Genomic DNA, 13,970 nt, shown 5'->3' with positions numbered 1-13,970 from the left:
TAGTGTGTATGCAGTAACAAATAAGTGAGAAGTGGTTGACAAATACAACTAAGCACCGTTTCATCAGATACTTTATTTGCACTGTGATTATTGGGCACATTTTGCAAAGAGTTTTACTAGAAATTCACTCAATGCTTATTGATAGGAAAAGAGATGTAAAGAAGACTCGAGCCAACAGTACAATAGCATTTTACAGTTATAGCATAGTGGCCTCTGTAAACGGTGTTAGCAAATTTCAACATGAAACTATTTGAAATTGTAAGTTTCATTCAGTCCCAATTTCGCGCAACTGTTTATACAGTAGTAGAAAAAATAAACAGAAGAATCCCTAAACCTCAATTATTTACACATTTTAATGAAAGCCCCAAGGCTGCAACAAGATTTTAATCTGAGAAGAAAAAAAACTTAACGGAGCTCAATTGAAGCATAGCAGACTGTGACACGAGTTCATTAGAATTTGATGAAAGCATTAAAAGATTTAGCACAATAAGGGGCCCTGGAAAACAAATGATGTGACAGTGCATTCAACACATGAGTATTCAAGCCATCATAGCACTATACCAAAATAATTGCAACTATGTAGGCAGTGTTTCCTCAGGTCCCTACAAAAATATGGAAAAACAATCACACAAATTGTTGTATAACAGTAGTCATGAAATAAAAAAGTTGCTAATGGAATTCCTCCAACACTTCTATGCATGACAAGAATGGCTTGTATCAGTAGTTGATGACAGTGTGTGCTGAAAGATCCCATAACTGTAGTTACTATTATCAATTATCAAATAGAAACATAACACTCGATTCATAAAAACTATAGCCCATCCAACCAAACAGTCTCTTCCCAGGCATCAAAACGTTAATATGTACAAACTGTTAACAAGCAATAACTGTCTTCTAAATCAACACAAGTGTTCCACACAGCATTTGAAAACAACTATCCATTACGACCAAACTACATTATTTGTGGATAGATTGGTCAAGAACATGATTTCAGTTAGGATGATTTGAACAGAACTTCTCAAAAATAAAATAAATGAGAACATGCAGACTATTTGGCCAACTTTTAATAATAACAGACAATACCTGACAAAAACAAGAATTGAAGAAACACGAACCATTAAGACCATAACCTTGATGGAAAATGAGTAACTCGACAAGAAATGCAGCTATAGCTGAAGGCGCAATAGGAAAAAACGAAAGAAGGCAAATACGAAACCAGAGAATGTTACAAACAATAAATGCAATAAACCTTGTCCCAAAGCAAATAGAAGGTAGCAGTACTATAATGTATTGGATGACAGCCTTATTAACATAAATAATGCCTTCCTTTAAATCCCCTGTGCAGCCATTAAGCAGAATTTTCTTTGAATGTTATTGTCAATTTCCAGAAAGCTTAAGGGAGAGGTTGAAAAAGAGCTCAGTAACACAACAAACATTCTCAGAATTCAACAAGGGTATACAAAGCAGTATGCAGATTCACACTTCAAGACACACTGCCAGAATTCTATTAATCTGCTCACATTTATTCAATCACAGTGTATGAGTCTTGGTTAAAAGGTGCACTGAGCTCAGACAAGAGCTTAAGTGCACATACACACTTATTCATTCATTCATTCATTCATTCATTTATTCACACATTCATCAAACTATCAACTGTTCAAGAAATATTAGAAAATAATTCATCCCATGAGAGCCTCAAGACACAAAGGCACAGGTGATGCTCAAAACTAGCCTTCAGCACAAGATGCAAACCTCAAGTCCACTGAAGAGGCCAAATATGCATGTTTCAACTGGCTTTATGACCAACAACCCATTACAAATTTTAGGCACATTTGGTAATTTTGAACAGCATTGTAAAATGATGTCTTCCTGTAGTTGCTGAAGATCACATTCAATACAGCCGGTCCTGGCTGAGGTCGAATGTTTAGGCGTTTATCAAAGACTTGGTAATTATAATTGCACAGATCAACAACACTCAGGAGTTTGAACCATTGTAGAATAATGTTTTAATGTTCATCTGATTGGTTTGATGAATGCACTTCAACTAGCTCAAAATGGGAAACGCAGCTGTCAACTCTGGTCTATGCTTCGTCACACAGCAGTGCTTATTCGATAACCTTCAGCACCTTACCAATTGCAATTGTTTTACCTGGATGAGACAAAGAGTATAAGGTAAAAGATCAACCAAAATGAAGAAAACCTCATCAAAAATAGGAGATTGAGAATTACCTTCATCTCTAAGAGTAAATCGGCCCATTTGAGGGAACAATTTAAACCGTTCTAGACAAATGATTCCTGCACACTCTATCCTCATAATTGCAACTTGATCTTGTTTCACAAATCGAGGCCTAGTCTTTGACTTGTCTCCAGTTTTCTTGTCCACAAGACAGATCAAAGCCTGCACTCATAAAAGCATGGTTAAAAGCCCGATCACTTAAAAGAAATAATAATAATAATAATAATAATAATAAAGTGTTTAAAATATACCTTCACAGTTACTTCTTCAGCAACACAATGGATATGCATTACTGCTGAATATCCGGCACAAATGATACTTTTATGCTCCAATATCACAACTTGTGCATCGAACATACGTCCAGTTTTGATGGGATTTGATGGATCACATAACACAAAACCAGGAGAAACGTCTTCTTCCTCAATACCCTTTACCTTGATTTTTACATTCTCTCCTGGTCCAATAGAAGTTACTTCATCGTCATCAGACCATAACTGGTCGACAATTACTGAGGTCTGTGCAGGGAGGAGGAAATTGAAATTACACTAAACTACTATACATACTATTATGATGATAATTTTAACTTAACACCCCAGATAACTTACCCTATTAGGCATAATTATAAGTGACATTCCTTTCTTACATTCACCCGATTCTACTTTGCCCATAACAACAGTTCCCATATCCTTGTATTTGTCCACAACAGGTAGAATGAAAGGTCCATCAGTCTTGCGGTTCAATGAGGGCAAATTATCAATAAACGGAATAAATGCAGACCCAGAGTACCATGGGCATATTTCTTGAGGAACGGATTCTTTCAGTCCAAGTCCAGTAAGGCCAGAAACAGGCATGAATGTGAGATCCTTAGCTGGATTGAAACCTAATTTTTTCAGATATGGCAGGATCTTATCTCTACATTCATTATAGCGTTCTTCAGCCCAAAGAACCTAGTAAGACATAAAATCAGTTAAATGACGAAATATAGCACAAATCTAAAGTATGCTCAAACCTGTAGAATTTAATCACATTGTCTTAACACAGAAACAAATATAGAAGACTACCTACCGTGGGATCATCCATTTTATTTATTAGCACTACCAGATGTTTCACGCCGGCAGTTTTGGCCAACATGGCATGTTCCCTAGTTTGGCCACCTCTGTCAAAGCCAGTCTCGAACTCTCCTTTTCTTGCAGAAATTACCTAAATAAGATAAAGGGTGAGATAATTACAAGGCAAGTCTTGTTGCATATTCACAGCTTACGTGCATGCACTGCCGCACTTTATGTAACATGACAAACACAAAGATTATACTCACTAAAACAGCAAGGTCAGCTTGAGCAGCTCCACCAATCATGTTTGGCACAAAGCTCTTGTGTCCAGGGGCATCCAAAATTGTGAAATGTTTTTTCTCAGTCTCAAAATATGCTCGTCCAACCTCAACTGTTTTACCTTTGTCTCTTTCTGCAAATTTTAATTTAAAACGCAACATTAAAAAATAAGCTTTTTTGTTCAGTCTCATGCAAATAAGTCTAAGATACAAGAGAAATGATTATTCATTGAACTTGCCTTCTTGGTTTGTGTCAAGTGCCCATGACAGATACCATGATTCTCTACTTTTCTCTCTGGCTTCTCTCTCATACTTCTCTAGTGTTCTCTTGTCTACCATCCCCGTTAAAGACATGATTTGACCACCAATTGTTGACTTGCCAGCATCTGTAATGTCACAAGATCAATTAAAGGATGTTAAAAATGGCACACAAGACAAATTTGGTTCATGAAATGATAATTATTAACTTTGGACCAAGAAATTCTTACCAACGTGACCAATGAAGACAACATTAACATGCTCCCTTTTACTCTTGGTTTCTTCGGCCTGAACAAGCTTCTTTTTGGGTTTGATAATCGCTTCATTGACAACATCATCGCCTTCATCACCTTCATCACCATCAGGGTCATCAGGGGTGAGGAGAGGGTCCACATCACCATCCGCTGTTTCCCAGTCTGCTGGAGGGTTATCTTCCATTTTTCTCACAGCTTCTTCTTGATCTGGAACGGTTTGCCCTTCAATAAATACAAATTTAGATTAATGTTACCATTACAACGGCACCCCTGACAGATAATGGCATTCTAAGTTTGATAAACACAAATATAAAGCTGATAAAAGACACGGTGTGGGATTTAGCACAATAGTGATACTAAGAATGAATGCCAGAACTGCAGTTCACCTGAACACCATGTTCTTGCAAGTGGGGAACTAAGATAAACGCACAAAAAAAAGCATTGAAACGAGGGACAAAATCAATATATAAGGGAATAAAGGAGTTGAAATGGTAAGCACATGAACTGAACTGACACCAGAACATCTAGATGGTGTTCAAGGTGTGTCCATAAGTCATTTTCATGTGTCAGAGGTACCCCCAAGACAGAATGAGAGGTAATGCACACAAATTACAAGACAATTTCACGAAAAGCGCACAATAACCGGCATTGTGTAACGCAGAAAATGTGGGAATAGGAGAAACCGGCTAGCGCTAACGCATTGCCAACACTTTGGAGAGGTGACCGTCCCGTTCACTGCAAAGGAGAATGGCCGAGAGGGCAACTTAACCCTACTCTTCTCACCGTTGGTTAAGGGTGCAGAATCCTCGGGCGCAGCTGAGTCACTAGGCGAATCTTTATCGTCACTTGAATTTACTTTCATACCAAATGAAGGAACAAATTCCATTGCATTCACATTCAACGTGGAAAACTTGGTCGACATATCGTTGCTAGCGGCTGCGCTCCCTGCATCGGCATCTGCTTGTTGTTCCCAAGAGTCGGGAGCGCCTACGTTTGCCATTTTTAGTTAAATCTAATACGGCAGAGAAAAACTGCCTCTAATCATTAAACAAGGAGGGTGTTTGCTCCGAAATAAATCCGTGTTCCGATTTTGGGCCGGAAGTCTGACGGCAACACGGCACACGTTTAGGCGTGCACGAACACCGAACACGGGGCACGTTGGACCGCGTTGGACTCACACTGGATCAGACTGGCTACTGGCGACTGTCTCTCTCTTACAGTCTGTCCTTCTCACTCACTCTGCCTCTCTTCCTATCTATTGTCTCTGTCGCTCTCTTCTGTTTCTAAACGCAACTCTCGCTCTCTCTTTGGTGCGTTGTCCTCTCTGCCTATCTCTATCCACCTTGTGCTTTCCCCTCTTTTATTCGGATTCTTTCTCTGTCTACCGCGGAATGTATCATGCTTCCTTGCACACCACGTCAAAAAAAGAAAATTGAAATGAATGGCGCGATAAGGAGTTTTGGAGATTGGCAAGCTGTTTTTCCTCAAGTTCGATACTTTAAATAAAACCGTGAAATTGAATCCATTATTTTATTAACTGTCATGAAATATAATCATTCCTTTCCACCCATGGAGGTTATTCAGGAAGGGGAGCCAGAGCGAGACCGGCCCGGGCCGGCGACAAATTTTCTGCAGCATAACATTATTGCACAATGTCAAGAAGTTGGAAAAGTGGGATTGATGATAATGAAAATGCAGCATTCCATCATATGTGTAAAAAATATTCTATTGATAGATTCATATATAAATGTAAATTATAAAATTGATTAATTTATTATCACATTGGTTTGGAGAAAGAGTTGGCTATGGTACATCTTTCTCTTTCGTTACTCCTAGCAGTGATAAGAGTTAAAATACACAACTTATATTTTTTCTGATATCTTCAACTCTTCTCTGGTCATATGACCATTATGATGATGGACCCGATACCGAACAAGATCTTTCCGAGTAACCATTCCAACAACCTGTAGAACAGAAAAAGCAAGATTTTCAAAGTAAGTTTCTAGTAGAATTAATTTGAATATGTTCAATATGCCAGAGTTCACTAACCTGGTTTGTATCATCAATTACTGGTAAATGCCGAAGACCCAATGCCCTAAAAATCCTGAAGACTCTTGGTAGTGTCATAGACTGAAAAGAAAAGCAACCATAAAATTGGAAATTTTAAAAAAATGATGGGGGAAACTGAAAAATATGCACTCACATGTATGACAGTGTAAGGGGACGAGTTCATGAATGGTCTCAAGTCCACAGTGCAGCGCATTTCTGCAGAAGAAAGACTTATATCCTGGAAGTATTATACAAACAAACTGAGTACATGATATCCTTAGAAAATATGTGACTGATGTACCGATTAGATTACCTGTATGTGCGGGTATCTGGGATACTCATTGCGAAATAGTTTTAATGCCACTTCAAGATTTTTTGAATCCCACAGATCCATCCGTTCATTGAATATTTTATTTTGAAGAAGAACAATTAATTGATGTCTAAGAATAAGACCCCTGAGTTTTCCAAAGGAAATCTTCTCACTCTACAAGTTTTAAAAAATAATTAATAGAAAATGCATTACTAGGATCAAAATTTTATAACTCTGGACAGGGGTTCATGTTACCTGTAGTTCATGGCCTGGGTCAACAACAGGGAAACCATTATGAGTCTCAGCAGTCAGTATCTGAACTATTCTTGCAACTCTTTCTGTGGTGCGCAGGACAACCACTGGATGGCTCATAATTTCACTAGCATAAATGTCATGGGACAAAGGAGGAGGATCCCATGATAACAAAGGGACTCCAGCAAGCATAATGTGAATGTCATAAATACCCTAACATTGTTAAAGCAACATTACATCAGTGAACTTTCAAAATTTCAAAGGGTACATACAGAATTTGGTTTCCTTACCTCATTGAAAAAATCACCCATCCACTTGGCGCAAATTAAAGTGAGCATGAGAGGGAGGCCAAATGCAATGTTGCCAGTTGCCTCAATCAAAATAACAGTAAGGCTGATGGTCATCCTAACAACACCACCTAACTGAGCTGCTGCTCCAATCAAAGCGTACTTTCTGAGGTCAATCCAACTCTTTCAAAAATGAAAGACACTTGTAAGTAAAACTATAAACCAACAAAAAAGATTTTTTTTTTTAAATGCCAACCTGGTTTGGAAAAAGCCACATAAGGCCCATGCCAGTCAGTCGCCCCCAAGCAGCTCCAGTTAACAAAGATGGAATAAACAGTCCAGCAGACAAACTTAAACCATACGTCCAGATGGAAAGCAGGAAATATAGGACAAAAAATAGACTCAAAGATGTCACTTTATGGGACCCTAGAAAAGTTTCCAGAAAAAAAAAAGATGAGGTAAGGAGAGAGATGCTGGGGTGTTATAATGATCTAGATTACTAGAAATTCATACAGGTTGAGAGAAAGACGAAGAACTCACCAGGTGGATCTTGAAAGAGTGACTTGACACTTGTCTCTGGTGTTTGGAACCACAGGGCCCCCAATGCATTGTATTCACCATCCCCACAAAAGACCTAATAAGGCAGTTTTAATTTAGCAAAGTGAATAGCATGAAATATTCAGATAAAAATCATTTTCAACCATGCAAGTGTACCTGAATAGGGAATTTAGTTGGATCCTGGCCAAGGGGCCGACAATCATTGAGAAAATATATCATCGCAAATCCAACAGTGGCAGTTGTTGCAGCAACAAGAGCAGCTTCCAAAACTTTCATCGATAACTTATTGTTAATGTACCTGTGAACAAGCCATAAAAAATATGCAGGTAGGAAATGAAAGGGAAAACTAATGATCTAACATATAGTAGTATATTATGCAAATTTTACCTCATTCTGAAAACTGTCAGGTGGTAGTTGATGTAATTGAACAGAGCGCCAAAAAGACCACCTACAAGTCCCATACCCATGTAAATGAAGAGTTCAAACCTTGAATATGGAATATCAGGAAATTTTCCAAAGCTTAAAAGACCAGCAACCCACAGCTGCGCTGAAATATGAAAAAGATATTTATTAGGTGCTCTTATTTTTACGGATATTCCCAAAGAAAAAGGAAGCTTACCTGGATATCCATGGTACATGCTTAGAATGCTGTTGAGCGTAAACGTGCTAACCATTGCAGATAGAAACACACGCCAAGTCAGGCTCTGGTTCCAGAAACTTGTCCCCTCTTCCAAAGTAAACAGGACGCCACCTACAAATGAGACAAACCAACAAAGAATGAAAAGAAGTGATCACTTTTAGTTTACTAAACAACTGATAAACATTGGTAGACTTACCTACAGGAGAACCAAAAGCAGCTGCAACTCCAGCTGCAGCACCCCCGGAAACAAAGTCTCTCTTCTCATGATCCTCTCTAAAGAAGTGAAAAATTTTGAAATCCCTTCCAAATGTTGTACTCTTTCCTTGAGAGATTCCTGCTGCTACCACAGCACCAGAATGAATCATAGGTCCTTCCTAAAGAATTTCAAAAGAGGATATAAGTTCAGTTACTTGAGAGAGTGTGCAATCGGTCAACGAAAAGCAACTGAATTTGGCAATTTGTTTTGTTTACCTTGCCAACAGCAAGACCTCCAACCACAGAAGAAACAACGCCAATTACTTTGACAAACAACGTTTTGATTCTCACAACTCGGGGGATTTTTACACCGTTCAAATAACATTTGACTTGAGGGATACCACTTCCTGCTGCCACAGGCTGGAATAAAAGAAAGTATTTCCATTGTCAGGTCAGAACAGTGCTGAAAACTAGTAGTTTCCAAACTTGAAATAGAAATATTCATACCTCAACATATGTAACAAGCAATGAGCTTATAAGTACAAAAAATACATTGAAAGCCACCCACATCAAGTATGGCAAATATAAACAATTTTCTTTAACACAGGTATCAACATCTTATGATTGGGTTAAGAAGGGTTTACACAAAGAACGTAAAAGATAAACAGATTCTGAAAAAGAAAAATCTAAGTGATGAATGTATTGTACATAAAGGATACAGTGTTTGAGAGTTTCATACTTGATTTCTGACAGTTGGTCAATGGCTATGTCCAGAAAGACACCAATTCCAGCAGTAAAGACGCCAATTAACATAAACACTAGCCATCTAGTTATATTTTTTTTAGTCTCATATTTGAAACCACTGTTGCGTTCTTCATCTAATAGAAGATCGCTGTCAGGTATGTCATAATCTAAGCTCTGTAAAGAGGAAAATCAAATCAAATTGTGATTCCAAACATTAGGTTTGAAATTAATCCCAAAATACTTGTGCTCACCTCATATTTCCCAGAAATAACGTTAAGACAACCCACTTGCACTGTTTCTACAGTTCGAGGTTGTTTACGGGGTGGCCATTCTATACTTGCTGCTCTTCGTCGGCAGGCACTTGATGATGAATCATAGGACTCTTGACTATCATCTGCTGTAAAGAGATGATCCTGGGCCAAGAAAAATAATATTACATGAGTGAGGTAAACTTCGATATAAATTTCAGAAGGGCAGATGTACAGAAAATTTACATTGGATAGAGCTTGTGTTTCCAAGTTGTCTTCTGCGTTGTCTACCAAAGTCTCTGTCATATTATCATCTTCTATCCTCCTTAGTAAGGACGTCATGGTTGCTTTTAACCTTTTCGAGACAAAGTGTCACTATTTCAAAGGGTACACAACCACAATGCGGCATTCACATGATGTGGTGTAAAGCATAACTCAGTTGACGTTCCCCTTACCACACTTGAATAATCTAACATGACAGTTTTAAAGTTCCAAAAACAATGCTCGATTCAACAGAACTGCACTCTCACAGCTAAATGATCAGCTGAGGATTAGGGGAGAGGGGAAGGAGGGGTAGTACGTCAACAGAAACTCTTACCAACAAGCGAAATAATATGTGCAAATCATAACACTAGATTTTGAGTGAAAAAACCTATTGAAACAAAAACTTGATTCGAAAAAAGCATTAAACCTTTCATTTTATTTATTCAGATTTACTCTCATGTTCAAAACTATTTTTATAAATTTTTATTTTTTACATTCATAGTTGCTTAAGAGAACTGCCTATAAGGAGTTCTGCCTATAATGCGTTGCGTTTTTATGAACGAGAAAATCTTCTGGAACATGTCATTCACAGCTACCTAAAACCAGCTCCTAATAAAATGCCCCCCATTGAATGAACTCACAAACACTTCAAATACTTGATAACTATTCTGGCAAATTTTACTGCCAGATAGTTGTGGCAGCCCTGCGGTTGCTTCGAAGCTTGGGGGAGGAGCCCAAGACCCCCCATCTTGCTTTGCTCTGTGCTTTCATCTGCAAGCTGCAGCTGTTGAGGCAGACAAACGGAACGAATCGTCGAGGGCATTTATTGTTCTTTCGGCATCATGGCAGACGCTGAATCTTACGAAGCGGTGCTTATAATTAAATCTGAAGTTTTCGTTTACAAAATTCCACCCCGTGCCACAAACCGAGGATACAGGTAAAGCGTAGTCTTTATTGTTTTTTTGGTTTGGTTGTTGAACTGACATGTTTTGTGACAGCTCACTGTCGACTGAGAAAAGTTACGTGATCTCCTCTAAAAATCTAAAGTGACCCTCTGATGGTTTTGAAACACTTCTATATCTTTCGAGAGCTTAGCATGTCACCAGAAACTTCATCAACAATGCTTGCTTGACATCAAAATTTTTGATAGGAAGTTAACCTCTTGTACCTTCTGGTTAAGGCAGATTATCCCCCTTTATATGTTGGCCCTTCTTGACCATGCATCAATGTTTCAATGAGGCCACATATCGATGTGTTGAATCATGGAAAAAGAACCCCATGTTCTATCTCCTATTTAGTGTCAATGGCATAATACCCTGCCCATGGACTGAAAATACTTCAATTTGAGAATAATTTTATTGGTCTCTAGTTTCTATGTCAGTTTAAACCTGGTTTATTTTTCACACCCAGTATATCTTGACTCCTTTATTACAGAGCAACAGATTGGAATCTTGATGCTCCTCAATGGACTGGCAGGATGCGTTTAGTTGCCAAGGGAAACGAATGCATCATGAAGTTGGAAGATAAAAATTCTGGTGAATTATTTGCAAAGTGCCCTATTGAGCAGTATCCAGGCATTGCCATTGAAGCTGTTACTGACTCATCTCGGTACTTTGTGGTCCGCATACAGGATGATGATGGTAAGCCTCGAATTCTTCAGTCTAACTCTTCTGGTCCTTCTAGTTCTTCTGTCCTCTAATCCTCTTTTTAAACTGATTTTCAGGCCGTGCTGCTTTCATTGGCTTGGGATTTTCTGATCGATCAGACAGTTTTGACTTAAATGTAGCTCTTCAAGATCATTTCAAGTGGGTCAAAAAGTCTGAGGAGATTGAAAAAGAACAGAAAGATGATGCTCCCAAGGCAGACCTTCGGTTTAAGGAAGGAGAAACCATTAAAATCAACATGAAAATAACCGTAAGTATTCCTATGTGTTGGTTCTGAAAATTTCCCTCAAATTCTTGGGCTGCACACTTTCATGTCACTTTAATGCTGATGAACACTTTATTCTTGTTGTCAAGAGAAAGGATGGAAGTGAGGCTACAGCCAAGCCCAAGACAAGGCCCACAGGTATGGGTGGCATCCTGCCTCCACCACCAGGAAGTGCTGGCAAAATCGCTCCTCCTCCCAAAGTGACGCCCACCTCATCGCCTTCCCACACTGCATCCAACCCTGTTCCTGGCATGGACCTTCTCAATCTAGGAGGTCCTTCTTCAGCACAAGCCGGGTCATCCCCTGCTACCAGCAATGCTGAGTCTTGGGGTGATTTCACAACAGCAAATCCGAATCCTCCACCTCAGTAAGTATTGCTCCAATCTGACTACCTCTTCCTCAAATGAAAGTATTTGCCTGACCCTTTCCTCTTCTCCTTTCAGGGCATCACCCAGCAATCCCAATTGGGTTCAATTTTAAGTTACATTTTGTCTCAACAAGTACCAAATGAGTACCAAATAGAACCAACAAGATTGCTTAGAGAGTGGTGTAGTTTCAAAACCCTTTACTGCCTATATTAGACATCTTCCGTAAATTTATGTAAGGACACCATTTGAAAAAAAATATGAGCTTTGTGTATATTGTTAATTTTAGTCTTCATTTTCTTTTATTCCATCATATTACCTATATAATGTTGGAAACTTGGATGTGTTCTAATTCTGTAATTGTTGATCATTGTTTCAAAAGTTTATTCTTTCTGTTTATTGAAAGAGTATATATAATATGACAGTATTGATAAATGTAACCTTGCAATGCTGATTCCTGGTAGTCATATGCATGTAGGTAGGTTTGGTTGGAATGTGTTGAGTGGAATTATCCTTGTATCTTGTTTGTGTGAATGCGTGATCTTAGTTTTACTACTGTCCTACATTTTACAGTTTGGATCTGGATAATGTTACTTCACACTTGATACATAGGGTAACAAAAACACCTGTTGTGAAATCCTCTTCTCAAATTAAAGAAAGGTTTTTCTTTCTTTTTTAATGTTATAGTGGTCTTTTTTGAAGTTATGAGATTTTTTTTCTGACTTTTTAAAAATGCGGTTAGTTTTAAGAATCACTTTTGTAAATGAAAGTGCTCATTTGTTGTTAGTTTGGGATTATACATATTGCTTCTCAACTGGGTGGGTTGGAAAGTTACATTTTGACTCTTTCTCTTTGTAGTCATTGTGTAAAATGTTGTTATGCATCATACTTTACTTTACATTCCATGGCAATGTTTGCTTGTGTCTCAAGCCTGTACGATCTTTTGAACCTATAAATAACTTGGAATAGTATCATGTTAAGTTATGAAAATACTAACTACCTGTTAAATTTATTTTAATTTTCTGTAAATTATATTCTTGTCTACCAGCACATATTTTTCTAGTTTGAAATAAGGTGAGGTTTTATTAATTTGGATAGTTGTCACTGCAATATTCAACATAGTACTGTGCAGTACTATGCAGCAAGTTGGAACTGTGATTAATAATTCTTTGTTGCGGAATGTTAGAATGTTTATGAGTGCTTGCTAACTTTTAAGTTGTTAATGAAGTACATGGCCATGCTAAACTTTGAGAGTAAAATATCAGTGTTTCGATTTCTATCAATTGGTTTCTCTTATTCTTTTAATATCAATCATTCTCAAGAGTAATTCTTCTGTATAGTTTCAATGAATGATAGCAGATCTTAAAACTTCCTTGTGATTTTGTATAGATGTGGAATAAATATTGATTTTGCTGCTCATTAGGAATAGTGCTGATTGACTATCCTACATCTAAACAGATGGCTTAATAGCAATAAGAAAATAGAATAGAGCAGCAAGTTGAGGAGTTATCCAGCAAGTTTGGGAAAATTGGGCAGCTATGATTTGGCAAATATGTGCTTAAAGGCTAAAAAAAAGTGACCCTTTATTTAGTTAAGAATAAATGGGCGTTCCCCATGACACTTTTCAAAACTTTTACACATTCATGGAGAATATATTTTTGTAACAGCCTTCTCATTCCTACACTGAAGTATTGTAAATATTACATGCACATATGAGTGTAACAAGTTCTCCCTCAGAATATCTCTCCTAGGCTGTGTTCTATTGAACCAAATTTGAAAGCAATACCTTGCATAGTTTAAGGGTGGGTCTCGACATTACTTTTGGGTTGATGTTGGATACTCACATATTCAACATGAGAGGTACTATGCAAGGCTCCAGGATGTGAAAGTATTATCTAAAGAATGGAATTGAATCCTCTATGTTGAGAAAGAGACGTGTATTATGTATGTTACTAGGGCATCAATAAATAAATGCTTGGCAACAGTATACTGCTTGTGTTTAAATGTGTCAAAGGTTCAGGTTATGCCACCTTTAGTAAGGAATGATTGTTTGT

At 37.9% G+C, this 13,970-nt stretch overlaps 3 protein-coding genes across 6 annotated transcripts; 1 reads left to right on the top strand and 2 right to left on the bottom strand.

Moving 5' to 3' along the window:
- Positions 1 to 53: 53 nt before the first annotated feature.
- On the bottom strand, positions 54 to 5,270 carry LOC117645693 (eukaryotic peptide chain release factor GTP-binding subunit ERF3A). 3 transcript variants are annotated; one of them, XM_034386022.1, is made up of 9 exons: positions 4,859 to 5,075; positions 4,052 to 4,297; positions 3,803 to 3,949; positions 3,552 to 3,697; positions 3,302 to 3,436; positions 2,842 to 3,183; positions 2,488 to 2,751; positions 2,230 to 2,398; positions 54 to 2,149 (listed from the first exon to the last, which is right to left on the bottom strand). In XM_034386022.1, exons 1-9 carry the CDS (start codon positions 5,073 to 5,075, stop codon positions 2,106 to 2,108), a joined length of 1,710 nt encoding a protein of 569 aa, XP_034241913.1. In that variant the 3' UTR covers positions 54 to 2,105. The 3 variants fall into 3 exon arrangements, with proteins under 3 accessions (XP_034241913.1, XP_034241915.1, XP_034241914.1); XM_034386024.1 differs by lacking the exon at positions 4,859 to 5,075 and adding an exon at positions 5,254 to 5,270 and having other exon boundaries at positions 2,106 to 2,149; positions 4,052 to 4,282; XM_034386023.1 differs by having other exon boundaries at positions 2,106 to 2,149; positions 4,052 to 4,282; positions 4,859 to 5,247.
- A 505-nt stretch (positions 5,271 to 5,775) lies between these two features.
- LOC117645688 (H(+)/Cl(-) exchange transporter 7) lies at positions 5,776 to 10,379 on the bottom strand. Of its 2 annotated transcripts, none has more exons than XM_034386012.1 (18): positions 10,264 to 10,379; positions 9,605 to 9,713; positions 9,362 to 9,523; positions 9,086 to 9,284; positions 8,874 to 8,983; positions 8,643 to 8,786; positions 8,368 to 8,545; positions 8,151 to 8,282; positions 7,919 to 8,078; positions 7,688 to 7,829; positions 7,514 to 7,607; positions 7,230 to 7,399; positions 6,977 to 7,156; positions 6,690 to 6,899; positions 6,438 to 6,608; positions 6,279 to 6,362; positions 6,125 to 6,205; positions 5,776 to 6,039 (listed from the first exon to the last, which is right to left on the bottom strand). In XM_034386012.1, the coding sequence occupies exons 1-18, from the start codon at positions 10,368 to 10,370 to the stop codon at positions 5,938 to 5,940; spliced, it is 2,535 nt and encodes an 844-aa protein (XP_034241903.1). In that variant the 5' UTR covers positions 10,371 to 10,379; the 3' UTR covers positions 5,776 to 5,937. The 2 variants fall into 2 exon arrangements, with proteins under 2 accessions (XP_034241903.1, XP_034241904.1); XM_034386013.1 differs by lacking the exon at positions 10,264 to 10,379 and adding an exon at positions 9,814 to 9,930 and having other exon boundaries at positions 5,938 to 6,039.
- On the top strand, positions 10,354 to 13,903 carry LOC117645694 (NECAP-like protein CG9132). Its single transcript, XM_034386026.1, has 5 exons — positions 10,354 to 10,559; positions 11,057 to 11,262; positions 11,346 to 11,536; positions 11,641 to 11,918; positions 11,995 to 13,903. The coding sequence occupies exons 1-5, from the start codon at positions 10,465 to 10,467 to the stop codon at positions 12,029 to 12,031; spliced, it is 807 nt and encodes a 268-aa protein (XP_034241917.1). The 5' UTR covers positions 10,354 to 10,464; the 3' UTR covers positions 12,032 to 13,903.
- The last annotated feature ends 67 nt before the right edge of the window (positions 13,904 to 13,970 follow it).

Source organism: Thrips palmi, unplaced genomic scaffold, assembly GCF_012932325.1.
Source record: "Thrips palmi isolate BJ-2018 unplaced genomic scaffold, TpBJ-2018v1 HiC_scaffold_19, whole genome shotgun sequence".
Taxonomy (NCBI): Eukaryota; Metazoa; Arthropoda; class Insecta; order Thysanoptera; family Thripidae; genus Thrips; species Thrips palmi.
Note: the sequence above shows the minus strand (reverse complement) of the source record. Positions and strands in the feature narration are given on the sequence as shown.

Excerpts from the sequence above, each read along its gene's own strand:
- LOC117645693 (XM_034386022.1), bottom strand. The coding sequence starts at position 5,075 with ATGGCAAACGTAGGCGCTCCCGACTCTTGGGAACAACAAGCAGATGCC. Across the intron at positions 3,950-4,051 it reads TGTCTTCATTGGTCACGTTG|ATGCTGGCAAGTCAACAATT; the intron begins GTAAGAATTTCT and ends GTGACATTACAG. Across the intron at positions 2,150-2,229 it reads ATTTACTCTTAGAGATGAAG|GTAAAACAATTGCAATTGGT; the intron begins GTAATTCTCAAT and ends TGTCTCATCCAG.
- LOC117645688 (XM_034386012.1), bottom strand. The coding sequence starts at position 10,370 with ATGGGGGGTCTTGGGCTCCTCCCCCAAGCTTCGAAGCAACCGCAGGGC. Across the intron at positions 9,524-9,604 it reads AAACACAAGCTCTATCCAAT|GATCATCTCTTTACAGCAGA; the intron begins GTAAATTTTCTG and ends TTCTTGGCCCAG. Across the intron at positions 6,900-6,976 it reads TGGGTGATTTTTTCAATGAG|GGTATTTATGACATTCACAT; the intron begins GTAAGGAAACCA and ends TAACAATGTTAG.
- LOC117645694 (XM_034386026.1), top strand. The coding sequence starts at position 10,465 with ATGGCAGACGCTGAATCTTACGAAGCGGTGCTTATAATTAAATCTGAA. Across the intron at positions 10,560-11,056 it reads GCCACAAACCGAGGATACAG|AGCAACAGATTGGAATCTTG; the intron begins GTAAAGCGTAGT and ends CCTTTATTACAG. Across the intron at positions 11,263-11,345 it reads CCGCATACAGGATGATGATG|GCCGTGCTGCTTTCATTGGC; the intron begins GTAAGCCTCGAA and ends ACTGATTTTCAG.